The sequence below is a fragment of the Serinus canaria genome, chromosome 11 (assembly GCF_022539315.1).
Source record: "Serinus canaria isolate serCan28SL12 chromosome 11, serCan2020, whole genome shotgun sequence".
Lineage (NCBI taxonomy): Eukaryota > Metazoa > Chordata > Aves > Passeriformes > Fringillidae > Serinus > Serinus canaria.
Window position 1 is genome coordinate 6684827 of NC_066325.1, and position 21509 is coordinate 6706335.

The window sequence follows — 21509 nt, forward strand, 5'->3', positions numbered from 1 at the left end:
GCTGTCTCAATTGACACTTGGTGGTTCACACTTAGCACTCCCTCTCTAGAGCCAGGAGACCCGGGGCAATCACCGATCAATGAAGGAAAGGGTTGGTTTTTAACTCCTGCTCAGGTGGCAGTGGCCCCTGGTGGCAGTGTCACCTGCCAGTGTGAGGCTGGACGCTGCTAAAGCCGCCCCTGGGGGTTCTGCCAGCGGGAGGGTGGGGACACAGGGCGTGGGTCCCTGGTGTGTGACAGGCTGTGTCCCTGCAGTGCCCATGCCCTGACGGCCGATGTCAGCGTGGCGCAGACGGCGAGCGCAGCCCAGCTGTTCCTGGCCGACGGCGTGGTGCTCACGGGCACGGCCACCGGGCACCCAGCTGACCCCCGGCAGCTGCAAGGTGAGCCAGGGCACCCAGCTGGGAGGGGGCAGCTGCCAGGTGAGCCAGGGCACCAGCCCAGGCAGCAGGGAGTGGGGATGCTGGGGACAAGGAACTCTCACTGTGGTATCACCAAAGGGGTATCGGGACAGACAAAGGTGATACAGAGACTCCATCATCAGAAAGCATGAAAAGGCACTTCATTAGTGAAATCCACAGTTCTTATAGAAACAATGGTGGACCTAAGACCTGATTGGCCTTTAGGAATCTTCTCTCACCTATTGGTCAAGAAGGGTCAGCTCCTTCTTATAAATGTCTTTGACAAACAGAGATTACCTGCCTGGTGCAGAGATTGAGATAATAATTGTTTTAATTCTTTCTCTGAGCTTTCTCACAGCTTCCTAGGAAAACCCTGGGAGAGCTATGTCTCTCTCTGTTCAGAGGTGATGTGATACCACACTGTGGGGTTTGATTTGATCACAATGATCATATTTGAGGTGTTACTTAGATGGGCTGTGATATGTTTCTATACAACAGTTTGGCAGGGCAAAAATGACAATTATTCCAAGCTTTTATAACACTGGGTGATGCTGAGGCTGGAAGAAAATACTGTTTCATTTGTAAAAACCCCTAATATGAGAAAAAGCCACTTTATAAACCTAGAAAACTAGCTATACCAGAACTAGCCATATTAAACTAACTAGCCAACCATAAATCTTTTCATTGAAGGGTTCAGTGTTTTTAACTTTCACAATGAAAATTGAATTCCTGCAAGAAAAGGGGCATTTTCCTAAGGCAACATTCCAAACATTAATACCAGAGAAAGTACTGCTTGGAAGATTTTCAGAAAGAATACAAATTCATTGCTAGACAGGAAGATATTAACATCAAAATAATTTTTAAATAGTGTGGACTTTTGTCAAGGGAGACTCATTTGACCTATGAGTTCTGACCTTTGCAGAACTGCTGTGATTCTTGATATTTTTATATTAGCATCAGTTTGGGCTGTGTTCATGAAACAGTATTGCTCCCATGCTAGAATTAAAGGTCTATCATGGGGACATTTAGTTTTCATCACTAGTTTTAATTTAGATCAATGGCTTGAATTTGAATGTCTCACTACATAAAATAGAGTGTGTATTTTTTTAGGTTTTTCTTTACCCAGCACTCTAGCTTGGCATGTTTTGAAGTTCCAGTGCACTGTATTGTATCCAACTTACCAGCAAGAAAAACATACTTTACCTGTCAGAGATAACCTGGACCTCAACAGGCTGTATTTCTATCTTTTGTTTTGTATTTTTGCATCTCTTGAACAACATAAAATCATTCCATGTTTTCAGGGCTTTATGTATATCACACATGCTTAAGAGCATTTAAAATGAATGTTGAACTTGTCAGAATGGTTTTCTTATTTCATACATATTAAACTTTTTGTTAAAAAAAACAGATTACAAATTGCTCAGTCACCAATGCTAAAAAGAAAATGATGGCTTGGTGTGAACACTGAGCCTCTTGAATTAGCTGGGTCTTTGGTACAGCAAATCAGAAATGATCTGTGGAACAGGTGATACTGGAAGCTATGCCTGCTTTGGAGACTGCAAAATTTTGTTAATCTAGAGATCCATCCCTGTTTGTACTTAATGTCTCCACTGTTATTAGTGCAGATCAAATAGCTTTTAAAAAATATTTGATATGTCTTTGGGCAAAATCCTAGGTTAAATTCTGCTTTCATGTATGCACATGCAACCTCCATTGATTTACTGCATCAGAGAGCAAAACCTGACCTGTAGGCCCAGAGGCTTTTTTGTCACAGGACCCCAGCCAGACAGAACCACAGCTTCTGCTTTTCTTTCATGTGAACAAACTTGTCAGTCCCTGTCTCTTTCTCTTTCTGGGTCCAAAGAACAAAATGAATCAGAGTTGGCAGCTGTAATGAAGTACACATTAATTCTGTGTTTGGATTTGTGTTATGAAAGCAGGAGCGTGCAGATCATTGTACTTAGATCACAGCATTTTGGATGTTAGCAGGTCTCTCATGAGAAAGATGTCTTAAAACAGGTAAGAGAAGAACTTAAGAACTTAAAAATTCCACAGTATAAAAAAATGACAAATTCGGCATATCTATGTCAGGAAATTCTTAAAAGGGATCAGATCTACAGTCTACAAAGTTGGTGTTGATGTGAGTGAGATTTTGCATTTCAGGAATTTATGCAGCCCTGGCAGTGCTGTATTACAGTGATACAATTGGGCACCTTTCATCACACTGCAAAGCAGCTCTTGAAAGCAAAGCTGAGAGGCAGATGAGATTTTTGTCATGTCTCTTTTTCAGCTTTGTTGTGCAGTAATATAGAAGTGGTTTTGTCTTTGTGTAGAATTGATTGATTTGTGATGGGCTGTGGGAAGTGTTTCCCTCTCAGGGCAGAGATGTGTTCAGTCAGGTTTTGTTTGCAGTTTGTGTTGCTGCCTTCTGGAGGCTGGCAGGCTCTGCTCCAGGGCTGCCTGGGCACTGCAGGGCACCAGAGGTCGAGGGAGTACCAGGTCTGAAAAATCAGGCTTCCTGTTGTTAAGGAGCAAGAATTATAGCTGAGCATTTTGAATTCATTAATAAACCATCTTTTCATCTTAGAGGTTATAGGAGTTCCAGTTTGCTGCCTTGTGGAATATTCTTTGGTTGGATGTGTGATGTGTGAACCCATCAGGTTTTTTCTTTGGCTCTAACTGCTGAACTACCTGCTTTGCATCCAGTTTGTATTTGGAGTGACCAAAGCTTTGCATAATGACTGCTCAGTTATCTCTTTGAGCAAAACAAAGTGTCTCAGCTGAGTAACCTGTGGAAAACAGGTACATAATGAATTCCAACAGCTGGCTGTGACTGTCACCTCCTTAATTACTGTTCCTAAAAGGGGCCTCAAGACTGGCTCACCCCCTCTCATCTTTTGATGGCCAAAATAGAGACTGCTGCCTGTGTGATACCCTCAGAGACAGAAAAAGTACTGATCACTCACATCTCCTGTTTAAGCCCTAAATTTAATGACAGAGAAAAAGTCCTTTGAATTAAAAACCTAAAATGTGTTAAGAGGGGGAGCATTACCATAAACAGAGTGTTTTGTATGGTACAGTGATCACTGCAATGAGAAAGCTGTTAGAGAAGAGTAGTCAAGCAAGTTATTGGCACAGTGGTGCTTATTTTTACACCACTCTTTGCCATTGTTTTCAAGCTAGGAGCACTTGGCCTTTATTTCATGAAACTTGTGCATACCATAGTTCAAATGCTTTCATTGTGCTTTGCAACCAAGCACGATTTCATTGGCTTTTATTAAAGACCTGTGTGCAGCTGTGCTGCCACAAGAAAGAGCACAGTGCCCTCTAGTTACAGTCCACTGGAACAGAGAAATCTGTGTAAACTTCAGCATTTTGTACCTGTAACATGAAAAAATTTTCTCCTTTTTCTCACTGTGTCAAAAAAAAAAAAAAAAAAAAAAAGAATGCCAGGAAAACTGAGGGATTTGAAGCAGAGCTCCATGTTTAGAGGTATTTTGACAGTGACTGAACATTGCCACACAGAAGCACATCTCACTGCTGTTGCTTTATTTTCTTTTACAGGTTAGAATTTGTATTAGCACAGCCAATAGACAAATCACCTACTGATCAACTTTAGGCCCTCATGTGCTTGGAAAGGACTTAAAAGTAGCATCTGTAGCATACTTAATGAGGTAACACATCTCAGTGCACACTGAGCACTCCCTTTGCCATTCTTCACATTGTCATTCTGGATAGATCTGCAGCCCAGGAGACGTGTGTGCAGTCTGTGTGCCACGTGTAGAGCACAGCAGCACTTGATGCCTTCCACTTTGGAAGGCTTTGGGTTGTTCTGGAGTTTCTCATCAGTCTCAGGCTCCACTGGCTTTTTTCCTTTGCCCAGTTGTTTCAGACCCATATGAACTTGCTCTGTTTAATTATTTGGCTCTTTGTTTTTCCTGCTGATGTGAAATAATTATGAAGCAGCTCCCTACTAACGTGCTTTACACACTTGTAAGAACAAATATTGACTTGGAGCCTGGTTCCTCTGGGGATTCAGTCAAGTACTGTCACAAATCTGTGGTCAGATGCACCTTAATTGTGTGCTGGTAGTGATGTAAAGCAGATAGGATAATCCTAAGAGCATCTAGATATTATAGAAATAAAAACTAAAATTTCAAGGAAATATCCTGGTTTTAGAACAGGATATTCATAATAATGCTATAAGTAACTAGAAATTATTTTGTTGTTGTAAGCAGAATGACTAAGACGATCAAATATGCCTAGAAATAACCTAAGTGTTAATCATATATGCATGAGCCATTTGATTTGTTTGTATATTTTCAGGAAGGGCTCTGTTGAATGGTTTTATTTTCATGTTAAAATCTTTTTAAGAGGGAGTTATTGTTCCTAGATGGAAAAATGGAAGAGCATGTGACCTAAAAAGAGATTCAAGAACATTTTAATTGATCCCCTTTCTTCAGTGAAGTAGGAAGGTGATAAATAATTAGTCTTCCCTGAAGCATAATTAATAAGTTAGGCTTCTGATGAAACTTCATTTAAACAGTGTTTTGAAGCAGACTTTTATTTGTTGCATGTGTGCTTTCCAAAGTTACCTCAAGCTATAACTACCTTGCCATCAGCTTATCACTAATTAAGCCAATTTATATGTTTTTAAAGGTCAGAAATAATGGCTCACATCATTCCTCTAAGGGATGAAGCATCTAGTCCTATGAGTCACTCTTTGGATGGTCAGTTTGACATAAAATGATGAGAAGGCTGCTTAAGTAATTCTTGAACTGGGCTTTTTTTTTTCCTCCTCCCAAAGCTAGGATGTTATTTTGAGCCTTGTTTTGGTCTGTTTTTCCTCTTGAAACCAGGTAAAAGATTAGGTAACACTGTGTATAGGAAAAATAAGAGGCTTTTTATTCCATTGTCATTCCTCATACTGATAAAAGACCACTCTTCTTTCTGGCTTTTGCTTTCTGGCAAAACTAGCTGAGCTGTCAGTGGTGCCTGGATGATCCTTGCTCTCTTTCACACAAGCAAATATAGGAAGCATTCCAGATAACAGAATGTAAAGTAAGATTTTTTTTTTTCCTCTCTTTTTAGAGCTAGGGGTGTTTTTTCTAGAGAGCCTGTTTCATTCTGCAGTAGAAGTAATAAATACCACAATCACAAATTTCTCAATATATTTATCTGCTGAAAAACTAGGCAAATTAAAGTCTTTATGGGGAGTTTCAAAGACAGGAATTAACCCTGATTTTGGTTTTCTTCTCCTCAGAGGTTAAGCATGCTGTGAAGATTCCTGTGCTGATTGGGTCTGGAGTGACTCTGGAGAATGTCAGCAATTACCTGGATGCAGATGCTCTAATAATTGGTTCATATTTCAAGAAAGAAGGATACTGGGCAAATGCTGTTGATCCTGACCGAGTCAAGAAATTCATGGAACACATCAGTAAACTGAGGGGATGAGTTTGTCAGCAAACACTGTTTGTGTTTGTTTGTAGAAATGCAGTGTGGTAAGTCCTACAGAATTAAAGCACAAATGTGTGGCCAAATGGCAAATAATAGCAAACAAAAATGCACATCATCTCCATAACTAGCTGGGAAGCCTGGTGACATACTGCACAATAACCTGGTGCTCTGATGTTTGCTTCTAGGCAGCACATTTCTGTGGTGCTCAAAGCTACCATCAATGCAAAACCAGCTCTGAAATCTTGTGTGAGATATTCTCTCCTATAAGTCAAACATTTCCAGAGTTTAGGAATTTTTAGAAATGTTCATCACAGGTGAGCTGAGTTCTGTTTTGCCTTTAAGTACAATAGGATGCCCTAAGTTTACAGCTAAAAGTGTTGTAAATTGGGCAAGTTAATTAGCCTTTCAGTTTCCACATCTGTAAAATGATGATAATAGCACCTACATCACACAGGGGCCATAAGACATAATGAAGGAAAGAATGTACAGCACTTTCATCTCTCCAAATGAAGGGCTCTTTTAAAGTTCAAGATCATTATTTTTTCATTAGAATTGTGTATTTATACAATTGCTACATTTTTGTAATACCACACAAAAATTTAAGATAATTGGGGTATTGATTTACTTACAATACTTATTAGAGAGTATATGTAAATATTTAATTACATTTTAAGTAGATTTGGAATATAGTCAAAATGCTTTTGCAGAAACTGGAGATTTTAATAAAGGTTTATTATTTTTCAGCAAGCACCTGCAGCTTTGTACCTCTCTAGACTAGTAATAGTGATGTAAAAAAGTTCCTTGAAATACACAAGGTATAATTACAATAGAAACCTTTCTACCAAAGCCACAGGTGAACACAGATTTTTTTATTTTTCATGTAAAATGTAGAGGAAAAATATTGCAGTCTCACTGTGTATGTTGTAAGACAATCCCTTGAATTTGATCCTTTAGCTCTAAGGAATCTTAGAAGAAGCCAAGGAATACCAGGTGTGTCATGGCTGCACAGAATGTGGGCATTTATTTTCATTCCTTGGGACTGGGAGCTGAGTTTGTCCTCTGGGATCTCTTTTTTCTTGATGTGTACACATCAGGTTTGTGCTGATGCCAATGAAAGTGGAATTGTGGATATCAAAGCAAGCATACAAGCATGGGGTTTGTGGCAGCTGGCAGAGCACCCATGCTTCTATGAACAAGATACATCCTCCTTCCAAAGACAAAATGATTTTCAAGATACTTAGTTTTGTTAACATAATGGTGATTCCAGAACATCACAGTATGAGACTGTCTTCTCAGGATTCTTTTTTCTGGACTGATCTGTTTCCCACATGACTCCCATCAAAAGCAATGAAATTTTTGGTGTGTTGCCCTGCTGGAAAATATGTTCTTTAGGTTCTGTGGCAACCATGGCTTAACTCCCTTTTGCTCCTAAATGCACTGACACAGCTTCAGAGCTCAGAAATCCTTTCAGGTGTCTGTTTTCTGTGGCTGGCACTGCTTTGTCAGAGTTCACATTTACACAGGCACTTTAAACCTGTGTCATAGTGCTTTCCTCAGAACCAACCCCATCCCTGTGGCCTTACAGGGCTCAGGAGACTGGTTCTAGCTGGAACCTAACCCAGCTTGTACCAGCCATACTCAGGGGCTGGGGAAGGGAGAATTGAGGTTATCTTCCTGAGTCCTTGCATCTGCAGCTCACCAGGTTCTTGGTAGAGGCAGTCAAGGATCATGAAGATGCTTTTTGAATTTTGATTCCACACAGACACAGCATCTTTGCTAGGTAAAGCAATGATCTGGTTTAGTCTTAAAATTCTTAGCCTGAGTGATAAATGTTATTTTATGTCCTCTGTATTGTGAAAAACAATTAAACCACATTAAATTAAAATAAATTCACTTAGATACTAGTAATATCCATCTGTTTAAATCAGTACATGTGTTTGATCTTTGTGCATTTTGGACTGTCTTGTGTGTGTTTCCATACAGCATTGCACAGAAGATGCAGTGAAGGTTGTCCCAACAGGTATGCACTATTACAGTTGTTATGAGCTTTGGAAGTTGTTTTCAGTAAACCTGTGAGCTTGAAAGGCTGATGTGCAAGCAATGAGCACTGGTGCTCTAGTGCCACAAGAGTAAAAATCTTTAGTCAGCTGAAAACTACAACAGATCTACTGATAAAGATTCTTCAGTGGTGATAGTTGTTTTCAAAGAAACTGGTGCCTGTTGTCAAAAGTCACATGCACCACTGTGAGTATAAGAATTTTGTGTTTGCCAGTATGTTTCTTGAATTGGTTTCTACTTACATCCTAAAAACTCATAAGTGCCTGAAACTCAAATGGGTTTTCATCTTAATAAGAGGAGGGGGTAAGTGAGAACTTCCTCAGTGCTGTGTGCAAGGTCCAGAGGCAGTGATGTTATACACAGTAGTTGTTTGAAACAGAAGCCTCAATGAGTTGGTGTAATACTCAAAATAAAGCAGTGAATACTGTAGACAGCACTTCCACTGCTAGGGTTTCATGTGTGAGGGACACCAGCACTTGTGGAAGGAACAGGTCATAATTTGGGTTTGTATTGTTACATAGGAAAGGTAAGTGCAGGATTTAGGGAACAGAAGCAAAGGAGAGCTGATTTTCAAGCCTGAAAATGTGACTGATCTCCAGCTCTATGTCATTCTTTGTGCCAAAAGTATTTGTCTAGCAGCATTAAGCATCTGCTTGTCTGTTTCACACAGATGCTGTAAGTAGAATTTGACCTTTTGTTCAGCAAGTGTTTGAATATTTAACGTGAAAATATTAAGTTATCAGAAAGGCTGACTTTTGGGAAGACTGTTCAATTTTTATACAGCCCAAGTTGTTAAAGTACTTTGGAGCATGAACAACTTCAGAGCAGAACAAAGCAGCCAGTGCTAATGTGTAGAAACTCCAGAAGTAAATAACAGCTGTTCAAGAAGACTTCTATTAAATATGTATTAATTAACTTGAAGTGCATCACTTAAACATGTGAAGAGATTATCTTGTGTTAATTTACATTAAAACACACAGCACTTGTTAGCCTCATTACACCACCCTAAGTATATCCTAAGCTATCACCTCATCTTACACTGAGCGTTTTGTTGGGTGTTGATTGCTTTCGATTTGCCCTTTTAAAATGTCAGACAGTGGCCTCCTTTTCTTGTTGGATCTCTTCTCTCTCTCAGGTTTTGCTCTTGCATAGTAACTGTTCTTACTTGTGTCTGTTCTGTGCTGAGCAGAAAGAAAAATAACAATAGGTTGTGAAAATATAATAGTAATTGCACACCCAGACTTCACAGGTGGATCCTGCTGTTAACCTGTGCACCAGCAGAGAATATAAGTGTCCATTTGTATAGGAAAATTGTTTTATTTGAAGATTCAGTATCACCTTTGGACCAAGAAAGATAAATAGTGAAATGGAGTCTCTTTAGTGAAATTATAGATAAATGAGACACAGTGCTAATAATAGTGGTCTAGATCAATGTGTCAGTCTTCATAAACTCTCATTCCATCCATAAAACAAGTATTTAGGTGGATATAAGTAAAAACCCATCTTTCTTACTATTTTGGTGCTGAAAATGTATAAACTTACAAGATTTTATTTAGTTTCATTTTAGCAGCAGATCCACCTGCTGGGCTGTTCTTTGATCCAGCATTTTGACTCCACAGACTCCCTGATCACAAGCTGGAGTCCAGTTGTTGTTTCTCACACCTATCCCAGCACACTCCTCACTAGGGAGAGACTGAGGAATGTGAGAACTCTCAGGCAGGCCCTGGCAGAGCAGGCAGGGCAAATGAAACCAAAATATTTGGCTTTGGCAGAACCTTGAAGTCCTGGACAAGTTGCTTCATTGCACGGCTCTCCTGAGGGAAGTGAGTGGGGCTGTTTGCTCTACTTTCAGGTTGTTTGCAGCCTCTTCAGTTAAGATTGTGAATTTGCACCTAGATTGTGTTTCCAAGATTCTCTTTGCTGTATTTGTGCTTAGGGTGACATTTTTCTCAAGTGAAAGCTGGTTTCCAAGGTAATTATGGCAATATGGGAAGTGCTACCTGTAGAGAAATCCAGGCTTGGAACTCACAGCCTTTTGGTTCAAGAGCAGATTTAGATACATGCATCTTCAAACAAACCTTTCAAGGTGACTTAAATTAAACCTTCACTGACTGTGCCCTACATCCAGGCAGTGTTTGCTGTGCTGAGGAAGTTTGAGCTTAGGAACAGAACTGACTGTGGCTTTTTGTTGTGCATTTACAGTGCTTATCTCTGTGACCTAAAGGATGTATTTTTCAGAAAGGCTGGAGAACTGGGCTGAGATACTGCTTTTGTGGGCTGAAATGCCGTGGTGGGTGTAGTAGAACTGACCACCCCTGCACTGAAGATGCTTTTCCTAATACCCAACCTAAACCTCCCCTGGTGCAGCCAAACTAGAATGCCAGGTGGTCTCCAGTGAAATCTTGAGAGTAGTAATCTGGAGAGATGCTTTTTCACCCTAATTTTTTAAAACACAGAAAATTATAGGTGGAAAAAAATCTCTCTGCAATGCAAACAGGAAAGCCTTTCACATGAGGTAAAAGGGTTGCAATTCCCAACATAATCTGGTTCTTTGCTTACAGTTGGAAGCTTTAGAAGTAGTAGAGCTAAGGAGAGCCTAAGATGTTTCTTGTTAAACACTTAAGGATAGGAAAAGATGTGTGAGGGTAATTATCTTGATTAAAAAAATTGATCATCTTAAATAGGTATTTTTCAAGGTGCTAAAAAGGGATTTTGCTGATTTGGGCTGAAACTACTACTCTCTATGTTTAACTCCTCTCTTTCCTGTCACTCAAATTTTTGTTTCATGAAGTAAATTCAGTGTCAGCAGCAAATGTTAGTGTTTTATAATTCCTTTTTTAAAAAGATGTCGCTCCTTTAAAAATGAGTGATCAGTGAATGGGACAGTGATGCTGTTTAGTGCATGGGTTACTGGGTGTTTTGTATGTTAAAATGCAGTTTCTCCCTCTGTCCTATCACCTGTGCAAAGGGAGATGGAATATTCAGTGTAGAGAGTAAGAGCTGCTGAATTGGTGGGTATTTAGGACCTTTTTATTACTCAGTGAACAACAGTAATTGTAAAAAAAAGATTATACATCTAAATTTGGCAAATCTGATATGAAACCAAGTGTTCAGGATAGTAGTTGAACTGAGAATTCTTTGACTTTGTGCCTGGTCACTGTGTTAGATGTGCTGTGTCACATTGCTTCAGAAAGAGGTCACCAAACAGAGAACATTGAAATCATGTTTCATGCAAATGTAGGAGGAATCCTAAATTCAGCAGTAAACAAAAATGAAAAGGAAGGCAGCACAATAAGGGCAAGAAAAGATGCTTAAGTTTCCCACAGTTCCTGCCTCATTGTTTATTCCAGCTTCCTGTTTTTTCAGTCTGCTTCTCAAGCCTTTCTTGTGCATATACACAGATTACAGAATGCACAAGAATAAGCTGAAGGCAGAAACTGACTTAATGAAGACATTCTTGTGAGAGAGAAAAGATTTTGTTGTCCACAGATGCGCAAAGAAAAACAGAAAAGCAGCTGCCCTTAGAAATGGAGTAAAAGTAGAGCTGAGTGCCACGTCATGGTGCTTTACTCAAAATCTGGTGTGTTCAAAGTCTTTGAGAGCTTCTGTACTGTTGTGCAGGGATGTAACCAAGAGGTGGAACAAGAAGCTTTTGTAAGTCTCATGTCTTAGATATTGTCCTGAGCAGTGCTGACTCTTTGCCAGTTTTCAGATGGCAAATAAGGATAAAAGGAAATAGCTTTCATAACTCTGGTATGGATGACACTGTTACTATTCAGTTTTGTGTCCAAAACTTCTCTTTCCTTAAATCCAAGCTATTGAGAGAGTCATGTGTTGTCGTCCTCTTCTTCAGAGGAGGATTCTGAAGGGCAGAGGTCCTCAGCTCACCAGTTCCCATCTCTGTGGGAAATTAGCTTGTCTTTTCTGAAACCTTTGAGGACAGGGACAGTATAAATGGTGAAAAAAAATGTGTGGCAAGTGGGTGGGGAGGTGAAATGAAGTGGAGCTGAGATTTAGCAATTAAATGAAGGCTTCTGGTCACTTGGCCTGCAGAGTTAAGGAGCTAGGGATGTTGTTTAGCAACAATTATTAAATTTAAGGAATATCTGCATTACACCCACAAGGCTGTGAGCACTGGCATCTGGGTGAATTGGGCTGGTTTATTCTACTCCTTGTGTTATTTATCAGCTGAAGCGTTTATGAGAGCAAATGCAGCTGGTGGCATTTGGGCTGTGGAAATTATAGTTTGTAATATTCTTCTAACAGTAATTTGAGAGTTTAAAGAATTCTGTAACTAATATTTCAGTCATGCACTGAAAACCTTCAAGTTTTAGGAAATTTTTTTTTTTTTGCACTGCCTTTATCAAAGAGCCAAAAATTCTGTAGGATTTCTCTGAATCACTAACCATGGCTGCAGCAGCATACCTGGTGAAATAGATCAGTGGTCCAGTCTGCTTTGACAACTCCTATGTAACCAAATATAGGAGAAAGAGAAGAGAAAATTTGTAGGGCTGGTAGTGGCTTGTATTTTTCAATAATTTATCAAGATTGGAGAGCACAGATTTCCTTTGGGAAATATTAGTTCTGAGGTTTACAAAGTGCCTCAGTTGTAAATACCCATAAAAATGACAATTTGGTAGGTCATATTTATTCTTAAGCGGGTCAAAGGACATTAGCGTATTCCTACTGCATAAATCTGTCAAGTACAGAATTCCTTTATGCTCCCAAATCACAAAAGCACCTCTTACAGTCAAGGAGAAAGCATCACATTATTGCCAATCAAGGACAACAAGCAAGAATATTGATCTCTACCCAATAACTTTTGCCCTGCTCACTAAGTTTTTATTACTGAAACTGGACACATCAAGGGATTGGATTTAATATATACATATAGTGCTGATTTATTACAGAGGAGAAATATGCTCTGGCCTTACTTCTGGCTCAATATTTTAAGACTTATTTTATTCCTTGCATGGAAGCTTTTTCTACAGACAAAGTATAAAATTTCCAGCTAGCCCTGGGTGTGCACAAATCTTCAGCTCACAGAGGTGCATTGACTTATGGTGTACAAGCATCCTGCCTTTGGTGGCCTTACGGTCATGAGTCTTGATTTTAGGAGTTTATGTATGTGAAAGTCTGTATAGGAGGATTGTTACTTCAGAGAGACATCACTAAAGATGACCTTGGGGAGAGAGGAGGGGAGATGGAAGGGCACAAAAGGTCTGGGTGCTGCTTGCTGAGCCTGGTGTTGGCTTTCTGCTCATCTGTGGAGCTGTGCATGTAAAGCCCTTTGTACAGGGGCTGCTTAGCTGTCACAGGTATTGGAACGAAGCAGAGGGCCAGCATCCTGCATCTTGGGCTCCTGTTGATGAAACTTCATATTTTGTGGTCATTTTTGGTTGATCACTGCAGAGGATTTGGCCTGCTCCACAAATACAGCATCTCTGAACTCTGTCCACAGTGACAGCCATAGCTGAAGGCAGAGCTAGGATCCATCAGCTGCTTTTTAGAAAGGAAGTGCATCTACAAAACTGAAGGGAGAGTTCTTCACCACAGCATTACAGAACAGTGGACATTGGAAGGAGCACCTAGTGTGATCCACCAGCTCAAAGCACAGTCCACTCAGTGTTGCTCAGTGCACAGGTTGTTTGCTCCACTGAACAGGTTGCTCAGGATCTTGTCAGGTTTTGAGTGCCAGGATGGTGTTTCCACAGCCTCTCTGGGTAACCTGTTCAGTATTTCAGTGATCAAGGATAAGCTACTGAGTTAAAAATACAGGCCATGTAAGTCAGCAGGACCAGATGTCTGTTGATTTTGCATCCTAGAGAGCAGCCAAATCCCTGTGCAATTGTAAGCCCTGCTGGCTTTTTACCTGTCTAGGCAAAAGATAGGAGTTTTGATTGCTCTTTGGCCTTTCAAGAGCTGGTCAGCCCTTTCACAGAATAAATGCATGCAGAAGTAGCTGATGGATTTGCTGCTCATGTTCATAATGCTGTGGAGAGACCTGCAGAGGCCATCCCCCACTCTCCATCATTTCCTGACAGAGCAGGCAGAGGGACACACGCTGAATTTCTCCAGACATGTCATTTCCACACCAGACAATTTGTCAAGAGGTTATGTGCAAGGATTATGTGTTTGTCAGGATTTCCAGATGTCAAGTAATCCCAGCACAGGAGCAAATCCTACTGTGCCTCTAGAGCAAACCTGACACTCCCTGGAAGTGCCCTGCACGTGGTGTGCACACTCCCACTGCATCTGATGTGGCTGGGGGTCCTGTGCCTGTGCCCTCCTGTGGATTTCCACAAGCACAGCAAATTGGATGTGACCCAAACATTTTGGATTAACTCTGCATGTTCAGACCATCTGTGCAGCACATGTAGCACTGGGCTGGTGGTGCTCTGAGGGTTGGACACAGTACTTCTACCACACAGCTCCTGGGGGTGCATTTCAGTGTAAGAAGAGTTCAGAACATGATCATTGCACAATCAGAAATCATGCTTTTTACTGGGAACCTCTAGGAAGAATTCTGCCATAGGAAGAAGCTGATTTTTTTGGGTTCTTCAGCCTCCTGACTTGCTACAGCTAATTGTGTAGTCAGCCTTACCCTGCCTTGAGGGTGCTTTCCTATGGCACAGATTTCAGAAGGATCTCAGAAGGCTGTTTATTTTGCATCTGTGTTTCTTAACTGGAACATAATTTCTTTACCAATGGGAATTCAAACCAGAAAGAAAAACAAAAAATGTAGAGTTGAAATGAAAATATGACCCAGGGTATGCATTGTCTACTTTAAGTGTCAGGTGGAAATGCTGACTTCTGCCAGCTGCCTTTAAAATCACCTCTCAGAATCAAGCCTAAAATGAGAAAGTGACAATGACTTCCATGTCACCTTTTCAGGTAAATACAGAAAGCTGTAGTTGCCAGAGCAGTGATGAATCATGATTTTCTTCCATCCAAAGAGCCTTGGGCTTTTTCCTCATTCAAACATTTAACTTACTTGCAAGGCTGACAGAAAAGCAGTAGATTTTTTTTTCCAAATATCCATTTGCCTTTCCATTTATCTACTTTGATCTAAAATATAGAACCTGATAGATGCCCTAGGTAAATCAAACATTTTCCGTCTGCCAAAACGGTTTTGCAAATGCTTATTTCATGCCATTACCATTTTTCTGTTTCTAGCAGTAAATCAAAAAGTATCAGCCATTCATCCACTTTAAAAGTAATGCCTTTCCTTAGCATAATTACACATACCCAGTGGAGATCTGTGTGCACAGTAAATCTATTCCTTTAAAAGGTTTCGCCTTAAGTACCACAGTGACATAAATTGGTGAAGCACAAATTTATTTATTTAAAAGGTTTATTCTTTTAACTGATAGAGTAACTGTTACACATCCATTGTTTGGGTTGGGTGGGGAGGGCTTTTATTAATGTATCAGATTTAATTTTGCAGCAGATGTTTATGTAGAAAGGTCTCACTCCTTACAGGACTTGTAGCAATTGATATGCATGTGTAATTTATTCTCATTACAGGTTTATTCTTAACTGGTGTTCAGGGGGTCTTCACTGTATCTCTAGTAGATCCTTGAGAATTAAACAGTTTAACCAATGTAATGAGCAAGCCTGAAAGAAGTACAGGTAAAGCAGAATATGGATTTGGGTATTACTTCTCCAGATTTGCAAATAATGTAAGTATGGTATTAAAAGGGAGTGAGAAATTGCCAGAAATAAATATCTTCAAGTAATAAATGCCCTGGATGGTATTTTGGCAAAGCAAAGATTTAAAAAATGGTTCTTTTCATCATTCTCACGTAAACTTGCTCATCTTTGTAAGTCATGCTTGTAGCTCTCAGGGGTGTCAAACCTAAAGCAGACAAGCCCAGCTGGTGGAAGCCTGGGAGTGAAATGATGAATTTTTTAGCAGATCTGAGTTTATTTTTAGGCTTTATAGAATTATGTTTCATTTCCCTGTGAGTGAAATTGTAGGAAGTAGCTTAGAAGAAAAACAAATTAAGAAACTTCACCAGAACAGCAAAAAATAGCAAAACACTGGACCCTAACTACAGTTGAGCACAACATATCCTGATTGCATTTGAAATTGTGGCTACAGTTTAGTCCTGCAAATATTTACATACATGTTCAGTTTAATGCATATGAGAATTCTTGTAACAAGCAGTAAGTCTGAAGAGACAGCAGACTGCATGGGGAACTGAACAAAATTTCCAGTGAGAATATACTTTCTTTGGATATATTTTCCATGCTACTGAATGTGGGAATAAAATTCCAGGTGTCTGGATTTTGTTAGGTTATGCAGTAAAAGAAGTGTAGAAACATTTTGGGAGAGAGAAGAGTTCATAGGAAGGTTCTGGGTCTGGAATCTTGTTTGGTTAGTGAAGATAATTTCATTAACACAATCAACATATTCAACCCTATGATTTCATACTATCCATTTTTGCTGGCATTACAGAATTGTCAACTCTTTCCTGCAGATAGAACAGAAAAACTGCATTAGTATCCAAGGCAAGTGTGGGAAAATGCCATGGACCTGGGATGAGGAGATGCATATGATAGTTACAGGTCTAGCAAGGGCTGGTTTTTGCAGGAAGTTTATCACATGCAGCTACATGTCCCATGTCCATTAAGGTCACTCTTTTGAGATTTCATTTTAAGTGAACTTGCCTTTTTGGGGTCTTTTCTACATGGAGTAGATCAGATGTTGCCAACCATGCTTTTTTCTCAGAGTTGATGGTGGTGCTGCCATGGGGTTTTGCCTGTGATAGAAAGTGGATTAGTAGTGACAAAGATGCCTCTTTATATCTCACATCCTAGAATGTGCTCCTGGGAGTGCTGGGGACTGCAGCCTTCCCCAGTGAAACAGCCTCCCCTCTGTTCTGCAGTTGGGAACCAAAGGAGCCACCTTAGAGGGTGAGAGAGTACCTCAGCTTCCAAACTGGCTCAATCTTTGTCTTCCCATGCTGTTTGCATCGATGCTAATCAATGTTAATTATGGTAGTGGGGCTTGTGATGTACTCATTATAAAAGCCATCCTATTTTTCTGTGCTTGTACAGTCTGTCACACAATAGAGCCCTGATTGGGGTTCCCTAGATGCAACAAATAGCAATACAATTTGTTATAATAATGAATATGTGGTTCATGGTGCAAGACCACCAAACTCAGTTCATGGAGCTTGGGAGCATCCCTTGATAATTGTGTTTGCTGTTACCACTGACTATGGCATTCAGGATATGTCTTGACAGTTGAGGTCTCAGCAGTAAACCAGTTAAGTTTTTGTTACTGTTTTAATAGGTGCTTCTTAAATTTGCATTTGAGTCTGTGGGTTTTTGTATTTGGTGTAAATACATGCTTGAAGTTAGCTGTGCTTAAGGACTCTTCTGACTCAGCATCCTCACTGTGCTGGGTTCATGAACCCACCAGCCCTCCCTGTACTGTGGGTGCTGAAGGATGGGGTGCCAGGGAGTTTCTCTCCTAGGCTGAAGGTAAGAGTAGGAAGGTGCTTCATCCCAGGTGCTGAGCAGCTGCTGGGTGTGTTTGTAACCAGGGTGCCCAGCTCCTGCAGGAGCTGGAAGACCAGAGCTGGGAGCTGATGCTTTCCTTCCTCCCAAAACTGCTGCAGCCTCCTCTTCTGTTACTAAGAGCTGACACCCAAGAGGTGCAGTCTCCTATGATGAATTTGGTTCAGTCCTACTGTTACCCTCACTGGAAATTTCAGCACCATTGTTTATAGTAATTAATTTGTATAAATAACTGTGTTAATAATAATAACTTTGTATAAGTAACTGTAATTTTTATATATTAATTTGTAAACATAACTCTGCACTACCTTTGTGAGTTTTGGTGACTTATATAGACTCTTTTTTTCTTTCTTTTCAGAGAATGTTTTCCACAGTGTTATTGCTTGTTACCTGGTTTGTTATGGATATTGGTCCAATCTCATTTTTTCCATTCCCACCAGACTGCATGCCTGAATTTTAGTTACTTACATGCAGTTTTGGTGTGTGATTATCTGCCTGACTCTAGTTTTCTGCTAGAGTGCTGACCAAGCCTCATACAAAAATGTTTTAGATGTTCCATTACCTCTCTTGAGTGTTTATTTTGTTTTAAGAAGAATTTAAGTCAGTGGAGAGCTGCTTCTGTGTTTGTAATTAATTTAAAATATTTATTATAGCAGATTTTTTCCCTGCTAATGGTGCTTTACTGAAATTTCATGATCTACAGCACACCCTAGTGATATCTGGAAATCATGAAGTTACACGCAGTCAATTTTATTTCCTTTGTGGTGAAACACATCTTAGGGCTCCAATAAGCCAAGTCCAGGAAAGTAAGTACCTAAATGCTTTTGTACCCAAAATAGGAAATGGGTTTATAAAACAAAACACAGCCTTAGAAACTGAGACTACAGGCTAGTCCTCTGTGAAAAGAACATCTGTATAATGAGTTCATCTGACTTGCAATCTGTAATGTTTGACATGTTTAACAACATGGGGAAAAGCAGCCCAGGGTTATGTGAGAAGAGTGAGGAATATCTCTTGGGTTCCCATTTAGACTGGAGAGAGAAACTAGATATAAATAAAAGCACTGTGGAGGAAACCTGCAGGCAGATTTCATGGGTCAGAAGCATGAATGATCATTTACTCTCTTACAGCCAGAACATTAAAAATTATGCTATGTATTAAATTCCTCCTTTTGCAGGATGTTAGGTCACTTGGTTTTTCAGGTACCTGTATTGAGTTTTGAGTGGCCATCAGGCTCCATATGATCCTGCAGAGTTGCGTGCACCTTCTTAACTTTTTAGGTTATTGTTCACTCAGTTTTTCCTGGATTTCTGTATTTCAGTCATTTATTTTCTTATGATTTGTCTAAACACAGAGAATGTCAAGGGTTCTGATTTGGCTACTGTTGACCCCATGATGGGGTGAGAGGAGAAAGCAGGTTTTGAGAAGGAATCTGACAAAGTTTAATTAAGTAGTCAAGAAGGAAGGCAAATATTTATTGGAGGTGAAATCAAATAGGTGACATGTGGATGATACTGAAAGAAAGTGAAAGCAGTATGAGCTGCAGCTTGGAAGATCTGATCCCATATCTTTGTTTCATGTACAGAGCATTCCTTTACTATGTCAGGCAAAGCTGAATATGGGGTCCTGCTTTCTGGTTTTCTCAGGCATGAGAAATCTGTAATACTTTAGGGAGAGACAGGTTTCCTCTCAGACCTCTGCATTTCACTCTTGTCAGGTAATCCAAACAATAATGGAAATTAGTATTTTGTTTTATGTAAATAAAAACAAAAAGTTTGCAATAATTTACGGTATTTATTTAAATGACATGCAAATTACTTTGTGAAACTTAGGGGGGAAAGCAGCACAACTGAAACAGCACAATTGTTTCCGAGAACATTCATTTCAAATCCACATACAATATTTTATTCATGCTTAATTATTTCCCCAATGCTAGTCTAAGCATTACTAGTTTCCTTTGTCTTTTTGCTTTTGCATGCAGCATGATTAGCAAAACTGCTTGTGCTCTACCAACTCCTGCACATATGGGGTTTAGCCTCATTGTTCAAGGGGTGGAGCAACAAGCAGTATGAACACTCATGCTGCCAAATTTGGCACACGTGAGCCCTCCAAAGTATACAGATAGCACCAGTTTCATTTAAATCCCTGTCTGTATTTTGCATTGCTACCATAATGGCAACTCCATTGTCTGGGTGTATTATTTGAAGCAGCTTTTCTCCCATTGTTTGTGCTCTGTAATCCTGGAGGTTTCTGTAGTCGTCGTGAGCAGCTTACGTGGAAGAAATCCTTTAGCTTGCAGTGAACCTGCTGGCAAAGGAACAGGCCATGACTAAAGCATGAGACTTGTGATCTTTCTGAAGAAAATCTCTTCAGTAGATTGCATAATGTCTTGTTTCATGAGACCCTGTTCTCAGGTTTGGACTCAGTATTTCCTTTTGTCACCTCGGAGGCATGATGGGAGTATCAGCTGAAAAAGAGCAATGATGCTGGCTGTGGATGTGTACCCTAAGAACATTTTATACACATCTCAAATGCTACCTAAGAGACACAGCTCCTGTTTGTCAGAAATTTAGGACAGTTGTTTATTCTAACTGCAGCAAAGTCTTGGCCTTTTATTCTTCCATGGTATTGATTGAATTGGCACATCCTGCTGTGAGTCTGTTGGAAAGACTTTGAAAACTTAATGCTTGTCTGCTTAGGGAAGAGTAAAGAATTTCCTGGAACTTATTGTAGAGAAAGAGCTGCCCAGTTCTTTCCCTTTCTAGCATTCAGTCACCTGCCTGGGCAGTGCCCTCTCCTCCAGTGGTGCTTGCCTCTTGTGACTGTGGTATGCACACACTGTAGTCCACAAAGCCAATCAGCATTAGCTGTTGTTTACAAATTATGCCCTTTACTGGTTTTGCATGCACATAATTTACTCTTGACACAGTCATTTGTGACAGTTTTAAAGCAATGGCTCCCAAGTTTAGGGCTGCAGAAAGCCAGCAAAAGGTCCCTTTGTACTTTGCAAAGTTTCCAGTTCATTTTGTTTCCAAAGTCTAGCTCATGTTAGAGGACAATATAAATGCTATATAAACAATGCCCTACTCTTCATTTAGCTTAGTTCTTCAGAGAACCCTGCTGCAGCCACATAGGCATCATGTGATCCATCCCAAAGGGTGACACCTTTGTGCTTGCATGTGACACTGAGGGATGACCCAGAAGAAAGTATTGAAATCTGCTAAAATGTGAGTCTGAAAATCCCATTTTATATTTGAGCATTTACAGTGACTTCTGGAAGTTTCAATCTGGTCCATCATTGTAAAGAGCAATTCAAATTCACCTTTTCATCTTTTTGCCTCCAATTTACCATGATAAAAGAAAATCAGGTAATGTAATCTGTACAAGAGCTGGCCTCTTTCACTCTACTGCCCAGCTGCCTGCAGCTTCCCCTCCTGCCTGCCACATTATCAGAACTCCAACCCAGGAATGCTGGAAAGAATGATTCTGTGTTCCTTTGGAAAACTGGGGCTCTCATTCAGCACCTCTGGAGTGGGTGTAAGGTTGGAAGTGAAGTCAGCCAAGGACCCTTGGCTCTGGTGGGACTGAAATCAGCTTCTTTGGGCTTACAGCATGTCTCCAAAGTAATGTGTGTGGGGGCCAGAACTACTCAATTACTGTCCTCAGACTCCAGAAGTGCCATGCACATCTCACACCACTGAATAGTACTGAGCATGGAAATGTATTGCTGATGTTATTCCAGACACCTTCAAATGTCATCCATCCTTGATACTCAAGTGTTTTGTTCCTTAACTGATTGTACAATAGGCATTTTAGATCTGATTTTTATATTTGTCTACTTAATGTATGTCCTTTAATTAGAGTTTTGACAAAAGCTCAGGTGCACTCTTTTAGACACACTCTGCAAGAGTGCTGTAGGAGATGGGGATTATTTTTTTTAGCTCCTCTCTGGGAATCTTTCTAGCTCCTCTCTGGTATTTTGTGTAGCTATTTTTTCACCAGGTTTTTATTTCCACATCAGTGTTCGTCCATGCTATAACCTACAAACATGTAAGCTAATTTCAGG

At 40.1% G+C, this 21509-nt stretch overlaps 1 protein-coding gene across 2 annotated transcripts in view; it reads left to right on the forward strand.

The window, feature by feature from the left end:
• LOC103816795 (uncharacterized protein F13E9.13, mitochondrial-like) overlaps nt 1-16965 on the forward strand; it is a 31782-nt gene extending 14817 nt beyond the window's left edge. Inside the window, exons 5-7 of one of the 2 annotated variants that reach the window (XM_050979099.1) lie at nt 255-382; nt 5664-5901; nt 15443-16965. In XM_050979099.1, coding sequence (XP_050835056.1) covers nt 255-382; nt 5664-5854 — 319 coding nt within the window. In that variant the 3' untranslated portion in view covers nt 5855-5901; nt 15443-16965. Of the gene's footprint in view, nt 1-254; nt 383-5663; nt 7751-15442 lie in introns of those variants that run through there. The other variant, XM_009090822.4, reaches the window with a different exon arrangement.
• Nucleotides 16966-21509: the final 4544 nt, after the last annotated feature.